Source organism: Trachypithecus francoisi, unplaced genomic scaffold (assembly GCF_009764315.1).
Source record: "Trachypithecus francoisi isolate TF-2019V2 unplaced genomic scaffold, Tfra_2.0 Lachesis_group19, whole genome shotgun sequence".
In the NCBI taxonomy this organism is placed as follows: domain Eukaryota; kingdom Metazoa; phylum Chordata; class Mammalia; order Primates; family Cercopithecidae; genus Trachypithecus; species Trachypithecus francoisi.
In genome coordinates this window covers 19238600-19250928 of record NW_022681464.1, presented here as the reverse complement: position 1 = coordinate 19250928, position 12329 = coordinate 19238600, and the positions used below count along the sequence as shown (strand labels likewise).

Sequence of the window (12329 nt, the reverse complement as noted above, 5' to 3'; positions counted from 1 at the left end):
CGTGTACCCTGAAAATATGTATATCTATTATGTATCAATTGAAAAATTTGTTAAAGTAAAAGTATTCAAGTAACCCATAGGAGACCAAGAAAGGAGAAACAGGAACTAAAACAAATGGAACAAATATGACAAATAAAATGGCAGACTTAAGCTCTAACATAGCAATAATTCCTTTAAATTAAAAGATAGATGGCAGAGTGGATAAAAAAAGACCCAATTTTATGTTACGTATAGAAAACTCTTTTCAAACATAATGACACAGGTAGATTGTAAGTTAAAAGTTGGGGAAAAAATTTGTAGGACTAGGTATAAAAGGAAGAAAAAAGAAAAAAAAAGTTGAGAGAAGATATATTATGCAAACATTAAATCAGAGAAAAGCAGGAATGACTACATCAGATAAAGTAGACTTCAGAGCAAAGGAAATTACTAAGGACAAAGAGGGACAGTACTGAATGATAAAAGGAGTCATGAATGAAGAGAATAAGCAAGGAAACTGGCATTTAAAATATATTACCTGTTTGCCTGGGTGCAGTGGCTTACACATGTAATCCCAGCACTCTGGGAGGCTGAGGCGGGTGGATCACTTGAAGTCAGGAGTTTGAGATCAGTCTTGCCAACATGGTGAAACTCCCATCTCTACTAAAAATACAAAAATTAGCTGGATGTGGTGGTCCACACCTGTAGTCACAGCTACTTGGGAGGCTGAGACATGAGAATTACTTGAACTCTGGAGGTGGAGGCTGCAGTAAGCCAAGATCACACCACTGCACTCCAGTCTGGGCAAGAGTGAGACTCCGTCTCAAAGAAAAAAAAATTCTTTTCCTTGTTGCCAAAATAAGAAAATGCTCACATTTCCCAAGAAATGGAGAAAGAGCGAGGCCGTCTCTTGAGAAGGGCTCAGCTGCTTTATCTGCTGCAGCCTCCTGGCATCAAAGTGGTCTGTGTTCGCAGGAGTGTCTGACCACTTGTTGGAACTCCAGCTAACCACATTTTTCGCTCTTCAAATGGCATCTCATCTCCTTTTGATGATGATAATTTTCTAAGTATATTTTGTTTGTAAAACCTAAAAGAGGGTTCAAGAGCTCCTTGTTCTGGTGTTGAGATGGCCTAAGGTCCCCTGGTCAGGTTAAGCCATTGTTGCACTGAGGACAGAAAATAAAGCTACACTGGAAATCCTGGGGGACCTTGTGCTCCCCTGGTCAATGCCTCCTCAAGCCAGGGCCCACCCTCAGCGTATTTGAGTGGGGATGCTCCTTTGGCTGAATGAAGCTCCCAGTGCTGACCTCCCAGGCCTGGGTCTCCTGCCACATCTCAACACCAGAATCCACTGAGGTCCTGGAAAGCTGATGGAACTCACCTCCTGAAGCACTCACCACCTGGCCCTGCCAGCTCTGATGTGGTTTGGCTGTGTCCTCACCCAAAACTCATCTTGAATTTTAGTTCCCATATTCCCATGTGTCACGGGAGGGACATGGTGAAGATAATTGAAGCATGGGGGCGGTTTCCCCCATTCTGTTCTTGTGGTAGTGAATTCTCACAAGATCTGATTGTTTTATAAGGGGCCTCCCCCTTCGTTGGGCACTCACTTTTCTCTGTCCTGCCACCACGTGAAGAAGGGCATGTTTTCTTCCCCTTCTGCCATGATTGTAAGTTTCCTAAGGCCTCGCCAGCCATGATGAACTGTGAGTCAATTAAACCTCTTTTCTTTATAAATTACCCGGTCTTGGGCAGCCCTTTATAGCAGCATGAGAACAGACTAATACAATCCCCAAAGAGGCAAACCCAGAGGAATAACATTCCTGATCATTCATTCATTCATTCAGTTGTTCCAGATGTTGCAGAAACAACAGTAAACAAAACAAACCCAAATCCTGTTCTCATAGAGTTTACATCCCATGACAAAGGCAATTTAATGAGTAATTATAATCATTCCAGTGATAGGGCAGAGGCAGACAATAAAATAAGTAAAACATAACATATTTGACAGTCATAAGAGCTGTGATGAAAAATAAAGCAGGAAAGGATGATCAACAGTGTTGGGGGAGGATCGCACAGTTTTCACTAAGTGGTCGGGGAAGACTTCACTGAGAAGATATGATTTGAGTAAAGATAAGAGGTCAAAGATAAAAATTGTGTGATTCACTAGGTGTAGTTTAACCCAGGAGGGGCTGACACCCTGAGGCCAGATCGTACTTGGTGAGTTCTAGGAATGGGAAGAAGTTGCTGTAGCTAACAAGGTTTATGGGCGTGTGTGTCTGGGGGTCGGGGAGTCTTGTTGGTGGTGGGCGATGAATGAAAAGTAAGGAGGGATCATGGAAGGCCTTGTGAACATTGTGTCATGGCTTTTTCTCACGGTAAAAGATGGTGCTGTTAAAAGACTTTGAGCAGAGAGATAGGATCAGACATTTTTATAAACATCATGTGGCTGTTGGGGTAAGAATTGGCTATCAAGGGACGTGACTAGAAGCAGAGAGTCCAGCAGGGATGCCCGTGCAGTACTGTAGGCAGGAATCCACGCTAGCCTGGCCCTTGGTTGTGGTAGCAGAGGTGCTGAGAAAAGCAGCTGGATTCTGGATATGACATGAAGGTGTAGCCAACAGGATGCCCAGCAACACTGGATGTGGAGGATGAAAGAAAAGGAGTCAAGAATGACTCTGAAGTTTTTGGAATTGCCAGCAAGATGGATGTAGTTGCCGTAGCTGAGACAGCAAAGGATTGCAGGAGAAGCACTTTAGGTTGGGGACTGCATGGGTGGAGAAGGTGGTGTTTTATGGATGGCATTTAATGCCTTGAAACTAGATGAGACTGAAAGAGTGCAGATGGAGAGAAGAGGTCCAAGGACATTTAAAGGTTAACGATAAGGAGGAACCAGCAAAGGAGACTGAGAAGGAGTAGCCAGATGTCCTGGGAGCCCTGTGTCATACATCATATCTTGGGACCGCTGTGAGGGAGGACGGAGTGGTTGACTGTGTCTAGTGCAACACAAAAGTCACTGGTACCTGAAAGCAGCAGCTGAGAAGGGTAGTGGGAGCAATAGCTCCCTCTGACTGGGTCCAAGAGAAAAGGAAAAAAGAAATTGGAGGCAGTGGGCAAAGCAACTCTTATGAGCAGCTTTACTTTAGAGGAAAGGAGAAAAGTTAAAGTTAGGTGATAGCTAGAGGGATGAGTGGGGCAAAGGGTGATTTTGCTTTTTTAAGATGGGGGAAATTATATATATATGTATGTTAATGTGCCAGAAGGAAGACTGTAGTGGGAGGGCCATGGGAAATGCAGGACAGATAATTTCTGGAGTGGATTACTTATGCACAAGTGGGCACTCCACCCCTGCTAAGAGGTATGTTTATGAGGCAGTCACAGGAGGAAGACTGTGTTCTAAGGGTCAGTGCAGGTGGGAGAGTAGAGGTAGAAGGGAGGCTCTGGAAGATTCCTTCTGGCTTCATCTGTTAAGTCCATGAACTTGGAGGCAAGTTTATCTCTGAGGATGAGATGGGGCAGGAGGTTAGAGAAGAGAGGGCTATGGAAAGTCACCTTGGAGAGGAGTGAGTGAGATTGTCAGGCAGCATTCAGTCCCCTGGAGACTAGGGACCGTGATAAGGAATGAACCTAAAGAGTGACCAGTGGCACAGTTTGTGTGTTTTTGAGGCACTTTGAGCTGCACTAGTGTAGATTTGGAGTAGGGGAGAGAAACAGAGGTAAACTTCCAGGCTCTCCAACACCTGCTGGGGCCAGGGAGTGGCTTCTTGCCTCTCTATCTCAAGTTAGGGCAGAGGCTCCTTAGTTACCTGTGGCTGAGTGGGTCCTGACCTGCTGCCTTGGGTGGGCAGGAAAAAGGAGGAAAATTTCTCCCGTGAGCCCAGGTAGGAACCAGCAGCATCATGCCTGGAAAAGTCTTGGGTCCTCGTGTGGGTCTTTGGGACTGTAAAGCAGCATTTCTTCTTGCCCAAGAGCATCTTGTTGGCCATGGTTTTGACTGTTCGTGCAGTGTCTTCTTTGAAGTCACTCCCATGTGTCAAGCTCACTTATTGTCTAATTGGTTTTCTCATGGAAGCAAGGCCCCCTTGCCCCTTTCTTATTTTTCTCTCCCGTGTACTTTCAGGTTTGTGGCCTGCAGGTGTCCAGGATGCAGGTGTAAATGGACAGTGTGGCGACATCCTCACCAACAAACGGTTCATGCTTGACATGCTGTATGCCCATAACAGGAAGACTCCGGGTGATGAGGAGAAGGGGGATGGGGAGGCCGGGAGGACCCAGCAGGAGGCAGAGGCGGTAGCCAGCCTTTCTACCAGAATATCCACCCTGCAGGCCAACTCTCAGACCCAGGATGAGAACGTCAGGAGGGTGGACGTCGGCTGTTTGGACAATCGAGGCAGTGTGAAAGCATTTGCTGAGAAATTCAACAGCGGGGACCTTGGGAGAGGTTCCATCTCCCCTGATGCTGAACCCAATGACAAGGTCCCAGAAACAGCGCTGGTGCAGCCAAAGACAGAGTCTGATTACATCTGGGACCAACTCATGGCCAATCCAAGAGAACTCAGAATCCAAGACATGGATTTCACTGACCTGGGGGAGGAGGATGACATTGACGTCCTAGATGTGGACCTAGGTCACAGGGAGGCTCCTGGGCCACCTCCCCCACCCCCACCCACCTTTCTGGGTTTACCGCCCCCACCCCCTCCACCCCTGTTGGACAGCATCCCTCCCCCTCCTGTCCCTGGTAATTTATTGGCTCCTCCTCCTCCAGTGTTCAACGCTCCTCAGGGCTTAGGGTGGTCCCAGGTACCCAGGGGTCAGCCCACATTCACTAAGAAAAAGAAGACCATCCGTTTGTTCTGGAATGAAGTTCGGCCTTTTGACTGGCCATGTAAAAACAACCGACGCTGCAGAGAATTCCTGTGGTCAAAACTGGAACCCATTAAGGTGGACACTTCCAGACTGGAGCACCTGTTTGAGTCTAAATCCAAGGAACTGTCTGTCTCAAAGGTACTGCTAGTCTTCAGCATGCTTCTTGATTGGAAGTTGGGTAGGGCTGATGAGATTTGTTCTGTATAAAATACTATTTTGCGTTGCTTTTGCTATTTGGTAAAAAGTCCATTGCTATAAAAATCTGATCTTTAATATAGTGTTCCTTCTGCCACGTGCTAGGTGTAGGCTACATGAGTCAGAGACCCTTATTAGCTAACATAGTCACCAGCTTACTTATATTAGGCAAAGGAGCTTTCAAAGAACCAGATAGCTCTGAGGAAAAGACAAAAATGGTCAACTAAGGAAGGTCAGCATAGCCCAATAGCAGATGTTGATGTTAACTAGAGAAAGTGGACTTGCTGACTCACCAAACACAAGCTATGCTTATTTAATCTTACCTTCAATGATTATGACTGATAGTAGTAGTTTGAACTTTATCTGTAACCACCCAATAAGCTCAAAGGCAATAATCCAACTGACATTTCTTTGACTTGGCGCCTGATCAAGCCAGCATTCTGCAGCTATCTAGTTTTCCAGGAGCTGTATATTTGGCATCCTGTCAATATTACACATGCATCTAGATTTAGTATTTTGGATAAATGTTTGAGAATCCTATAGGCACTGCCGCTGTGATAGTAACAAAGATGTTTTACCACTTTTATCAATGGGAAACACTGTACATAGTTACTGGGCACCAAAGGCTAAGTCATGGTTAATTTACACGATAAACTGCAAGATAGTGGATCACAGATTTTATATCTAATGATTCCCTACATTAGTAGAGTCTCCTTCGCATATCTTAACTGACTTTTAAAAACCCATTCTGGGTATTTTCCAGTTTTAAAACAGGTTTAAGTCTATCTCCTCTTTCCAGGTACTAGGGGTAGGAGAAAGCACTTTGTAAAGTATAATTTAGAATAAACGTGCAAGAGATTATAATCATGAATTAATTTTAACTCCCTGTGTTGCTGCATGCATGTATCTTTTTGGGTGAGTATGGAACTGTCTGAGTCAGGTTCCCAGCCCTGCCAGTTGGACACCAATTCTGTATCAAAAATTACATGGAGGATCCTTGGAACGAGTGAGCCCTTCAGATGAGGAGCACAGTGACAGAGTTAGCTCCTGTCACTGCTGTGGGATGCTGACAGGCCAGCCAGGGGAGCTGTAGTTGGTCAGCTTCCTTTCAAAGCATGCTGGGATTCTTAAGCTGCTTGCTGCCCTTCACTGGTTGGCATTTACCCCAGTGTGTGTTTCTCAGTGACCCCATGAGTCTAAATCATTTCCAGCCTCAGGAATCTCCTCAAATCAGAATTACAGTTTTCTCATTTACAAATCTACACTGTTAGGATCCAGTGTAAAAAATCATGCCCAATCAGTCCTGTCCTTCAGTTGAAAGTAGACCCAGCTTTTGTCCCCTCCAGAAAATAACACCTAAGAAGGGGTTGCCAGACACCCACTTTTGTTGTATGTGTGTCCTGACTTCCTAGGACTGGTACCAAGTGGTGCCGAGCACATGCCCCATTCCAATTCTTTTTTTGTTTTGTTTTGTTTTTTTGAGGCAGAGTCTTGCTCTGTTGCCCAGGATGGAGTGCAGTGGTGTGATCTTGGCTCATTGCAACCTCCATCTCCCAGGTTCAAGAGATTCTCCTGCCTCCGCCTCCTGAGTAGCTGGGATTACAGGTGCCCACTGCTATGCCCAGTTAATTTTTGTATTTTTAGTAGAGATGGGGTTTCACCATGTTGGCCAGGCTGGTCTCAAACTCTAAACCTCAGGTGATCCACCTGCCTCGGCCTCCCCAAGTGCTGGGATTACAGGAGTGAGCCACTGCGCCCAGCCTCCCCCTTCCATTTCTCACAGGCAGCCTGACATTTAGGAGAAGACCAGTTGCGATTAACACAGCATCTGTGGTTGCTAGAAGTTACCCATGACCTGACTTACTGACACCACCCTCCAATCCACTGACCTAATTGGACAGAATACTCCTCCTCTCCCTCCTTCTTCTCCCTCTCCTCCTCTTCCTCCCCTCGTTGCCCACTTGGCTGGCTGCACCTCTAGGCTTCTTGTGGTTCCCTGTCAGGTTGCTGGGCAGGGGCTGCCCCTTGACTCAGTATTGGGAGGAATAAAATGAAATAAAAGCACGGAGATGAAGGCACTCCTAGCTTCATTTTTACAAAATTAAAAGTTTCCTCAAGTAGGCCCAAAATGAATGCTTCACCTACCTCCTTCCTTCTCTTGGTCCCACCGCAGCCAATTTGGTCGGTGATAATATTCTAGCCTCTGCCGTCTCAGCCCAAAGTTGCATGATTGCCTGAAGCAGGTAGTGACCTCTAGAACAATGTATTGTCTAGCTAATAGAGAAACGTTTGTATAGTTTTTATCAAGTAGGAGTATAAGAAGAAAGTGATATATTAAATGAAAAGTTTACCAAACTGATTCCAGAATGTTCTATAATGAGACCCCAAAACCCCTTTGTTTTTGGGATAGGAAATGTGAACAGGAGCTAGTTTACAAAATGTTACAAAAGTTAAGAATGCAAGTTAGGGCCGAGACGGGTGGATCACGAGGTCAGGAGATCGAGACCATCCTGGCGAACACGGTGAAACCCCGTCTCTACTAAAAAATACAAAAAAATTAGCCGGGCGAGGTGGCGGGCGCCTGTAGTCCCAGCTACTCGGGAGGCTGAGGCAGGAGAATGGCGTGAACCCGGGAGGCGGAGCTTGCAGTGAGCTGAGATCTGGCCACAGCACTCCAGCCTGGGCGGCAGAGCGAGACTCCGTCTCAAAAAAAAAAAAAAAAAAAAAAAAAGAATGCAAGTTAGGATTAAACACATCACTGTGTTTGGCCATGATGGGTGGCTCATGCTGGTAATTCCAGCGCTTTAGGTGGCCAGGGCAGGTAGAAGGCTTGAGCTCAGGAGACCAGCCTGGACAACATGGTGAAACCATATATATATATATATATAGTAGAGATGGGGTTTATATATATACGTGTATATATATATACACACACACACACACACACACACACATACACACACACACACACATACACACACATACACACACCACACACACACACACACACACACACACACAGCAGGCATGGCAGTACCTGCCTGTAGTCCCAGCCACTTGGGAGGACGAGATGGGAAGATCGCCTGAGCCTGGGAAGGTCAAGGCTGCATTGAGCTGTGATCACACCACTGCACTCCAATCTGGGTGACAGAGCAAGACTCTGTCTCAAAAATCAAAAAACAACAACAAAAAAAACCCCACATTACACTGGAGAGTTGAATCCATTTTGCATATGTTACTGCTACAGATATAACCAATCTCATTTCTGTTTCCAATCCTTGACTGTGGTTTTCATAAATCACCATGTAAACAGCCACTTCTGATTTCTGGCTCCGAAATTTTTAAATTAAGTACAATAAATAAAATGCAACAAAAATAGAGTGAAATAGACTTCACAAGACAGCACAAAACAAAGCAAATTCGTTTTAGGTTTCATCAAAAAATCTAACATTAGACCAGAGTTATTGGGCATGGCTGTGACTAAGCCACCCAAAAACAAAGATTCCTGAGCCAGATCTAAGGCTGGGGTGACCACCTAATGAAAAAAATGTTAAGACTGAAAAGATGCACTTTTTAATTTTCTTTCAGAATAGTTTTTGGAATTGGATCAATTGTTCTCTATCGGTTGGAATTATATGGTGTTTTAATAAGATGAATCATACTGTGTTTTATGGTGAAAGGTAGAAATCCTGTGCTGAATTTCATTATGTTCTGACTGCTGCTCTAAGATGTGATGAGCCCCATAGGAGATAAGGTGACCCCGGAAAAAGATGTCAGAGCAGAAAGCCCTGGGACTTGCTTGGGCTTGACATCACCCTGGGGAGCCCCAGGAAAGTGACTTTCCAACCCTTGTACCTAACCAGGGGCAGCAAAATCCCTCCTGCTCTCAAAGGGCAGCTTCTATGCCCCAAGTTACAGCCAGACCAAAACAGACATGGAGGGGGACTCAGTTTCCGCTTTGGGGACCTGATGTTGTCTTACTCTCTTGCATTCATTAGGTTTATCACAGGGAGGGAGTCCAGAATGTATCTGGAGATGTTTATTTACCTTGAAGTTTCTAAATCTATTTGAACTGGTAACAGCAACTTTTAAAGAAAAATTAGGTCAGGTTGAGCCTTGGCCTGGGTTATTTTTCTTATTTTTATTTCTTAGAGACAAGGTGTCACTCTGTCACCTAGACTGGAGTGCAGTGGCACAATCATAGCTCACTGTAGCCTCAAACTCCTGGGGTCAAACGATCCTCCCACCTCAGTTTCCCAAGTATATTTTTAAAAGCTCTTCAGGGATTCTCAAGTACAACCAAGGCTGTGAGCCACTGATTTCTGGTGAAAAATGAGGCACTGAAGGAGCACTGTGTTCCCCACCACCACTCTCCACATTGACACTCCCTGACCCTTTTGATTTTCCTGAGAGTAGATAGAAATCTTCCTACGCTATATTCAGGTTCAGGACATAAGAAGTTATTTAACATGACCCTCAGAAATCTGAATTATACCTAGAATCTCTGAACACAGCTCTGGGACTTCAGCAGGGCACTCATACATCCTTGTGTGCCCAGACAGTTCTGGTGTGTGCCTGCTGATCCTATAGGATGTGGTGAATCCTATAGGAGAATAAAATAACCCCAGAAAAAGATGTCAGGGCCAAAAGTCCCTGGAGGGCATGGAGACTCCCTTCTATTCTCCTGGGTCTCTGGATTAGGATAACAAATAAACTGAATTCATGCGGGAAGTCTGTTTAACAGTTGACCTCTACTCCAGACAACCCAAAGGGCACATATGAGACATTAATACTCTTTCCTTAACAATAAGGCAAACCGTACCTGGCAAGACATTTTATTTCTAAGGATTCCTCCACCTTCGCTTGGGCTTAGCTTTTGTTTTTGTTTTTCATTTTAGGGTGTGTGTGTTGGTGGGGGTGTAGACGGGGGGCTGTTTGCCTTCATGCTTTCCTATACACCTCCCTGTCTCCCTTGTTTCAAGACTTCGGGAAAATTCCATTGTTGTCACATCTTTGTGACATCTGTGTCATTGCATCCTTGTAACTGTCACTTTCGCAACAGACAGTTTTGAAAATATCCTGTGGTGTCACTCTTTTGGCAGGGAGCGAGGAGGGATGATTTACCATTTCTAGAACTTCTACCTCTCTGAGCCCAACCCAGGGTCTCCAACAGTGATGCAGAGAAACATTTGCAAAGGTCTGTCGCCTTTCATGGAAGCGCTCTCAGACTCACCAGCACTCCCCAAACCTCCTGCCGTTCTTTTAATAAACCATGTCCTCAGCCCAGTGTCTATTGTCCATTGCAGCACCCTCTGGGGTGGTATGTTCTATGTTAAATATCCACTTTTCAAATATTGCATCCTCTGTTATAGTAAAATACTCTTTAAAACTGCAAAGGGGCAATGTGATGTGGCAACATTTCAGGAAGCCTTAAGCTTAATAAATACTATTAACGATTTAAATTTTTCTTTCCATTTTTTTCCTAACTGCTACCTGAATCCTCACTCTTCTTTTTCCAAAATGGAATGTCTGTGAGGGGGAAGTTAGATCTTTTTCTTTCCCAGGATGCCGACTGAAACTAGGTTGTGGTCGCTCTTGTATGATGGTCACTCTTTTCCAATAACCATTCCAAATCAAGTTTGAGTCTTTACTTGCAGATTCTTAAATACTTTTCCTTGGAGGCAATACTTTGTTCTATCCGAAAGCCTGACTTGGGCATCTCCTCCACATGGGCATTTTGCCATCCTTCTCTGCATCAAGGATTGGTGTCTCACCAAGGATCCACCTGGGTGGACTTGTGGCTCTGCAGTGCTTATATACAGCCGAGCCTAAATATCTGGCTTAGCGGTTCTAGAAAATATTCCTATTACCATATGTGACTTTGTGCCTCATGGAGTGGCTGAGTTTGCAGGGTCCTACCTCCTGGGGCTGCTGGTTCTAGAAAGCGGACTCCCAACCCAGGCAGCGGCTCACCAGCTGAATCTGAGAACAGGCATAGCCCTTCCCCGAAGCTTTGGCAGTTGACAGTCGCTACCTCCCCTTCTCAGGAATCTTGTGACCCTTCTAGCCTTGAGTGTGTCTGTTTGAAGCCTCATCCTAGAGGGGCTCACCTGCATCTTCCTAGAAGCTGGATCCTCTCCCTGAGTTGCCTTAATGACTGCCCCCCAACTCCCTTTGAGTTTCCTGCTGGCCTAGACAGCCTCTCTTTCCACAAAGGGTAACCTCTGCCTCTCCCTTATCTTGGCTGTGCACACCCCTGCTCCCTCTCCCTGCACTGTTCTTAGCCAAGTCAAAAACAAAAACAAATAAAAGCCTTACATGGCATTCATCCAGAGACTGTCTTTCCTCCAGGGGAGACAGGCTACTATGGACATGTTGGAGGCTACCGGTAGTTGGAGCTCTGAAGGAGGAGCTCTGCCATGGGAGTTCAGCTTAACTAGGCTTTCTGGAACGAAAACAGAACCTGGCTGCTTCCCAGGCTTCCCCCTACTTCCTTAAAAAAGCAAGTTCCTCTCTTTCCTTGAGCACTTCTGGACGTATTTGGGAAAGCAGCATGTTCAGAGATGGCTCTGCCATGGTTTCCCGCACACTGTCTCATGTCTGCCTTTTTGCTGACCATCCAAAGATAGTTGTTCCTGTTTTCACATCCAGCCAACTCCTAGTCTAGCATCCTGTACCTGGAGCCTGGGCTCAGGCACCTCCTTCCATCATCACTTCCTCCCTGATAGTTCTTGGAACTTGCTGAGGAAGAGGGCAGAGCTTTGGCTAGTTGTTCTTTTATCAACAAACTAAGACAAAACCCCCAATGTCCTGTTGCTCCAGAACTGACCATGGGTGTTGGGGGCATCCTGGCCCTCCACAGGTATGCATTTTTTGTTAGTCTGCATGGAAATGTTCCCACTTGAGAACCAGGCACCTCACAGCAGGCACTCAGGAAATATCTGTTTAAGGAAATGGATTATATATCAAAGAGAGGCAATAAATATAGGGAAGCTTACACAGTCAATCAGAAAGAGACCATCAGGGACTGGGCTTGTTTCTCAGCCTCTTCTGCACCTGTGCAGGGTTCAGCATCATGGGCCATCACTGAGAATGTCTTGAGACTCCAGGCAGCAGGGTGGTGTCATACCCTAGGCAGCAAGGTGATCTCCTGCCTGTGGTGTACTCATGCCGTGCTAACACGTGGCTGTTCCCACACCAGCCTGGGTTCCTGCTTTCTCTTGGTCATTTCCCTTCCCAAGAAGGACCATGTCTGTCAATCCAGCCTGTCACAATGTTCATTTGCCATATCA

General features: G+C 45.6%; 1 protein-coding gene across 9 annotated transcripts in view; it reads left to right on the top strand.

Moving 5' to 3' along the window:
• FHOD3 (formin homology 2 domain containing 3) overlaps positions 1-12329 on the top strand; it is a 492791-nt gene that overhangs the window by 428911 nt on the left and 51551 nt on the right. For all 9 annotated transcript variants that reach the window (XM_033177891.1, XM_033177890.1, XM_033177884.1 and 6 more), the window contains one exon: positions 4097-4980. In XM_033177891.1, the coding sequence (XP_033033782.1) occupies positions 4097-4980 (884 nt within the window). The remainder of the gene's footprint in view (positions 1-4096; positions 4981-12329) is intronic.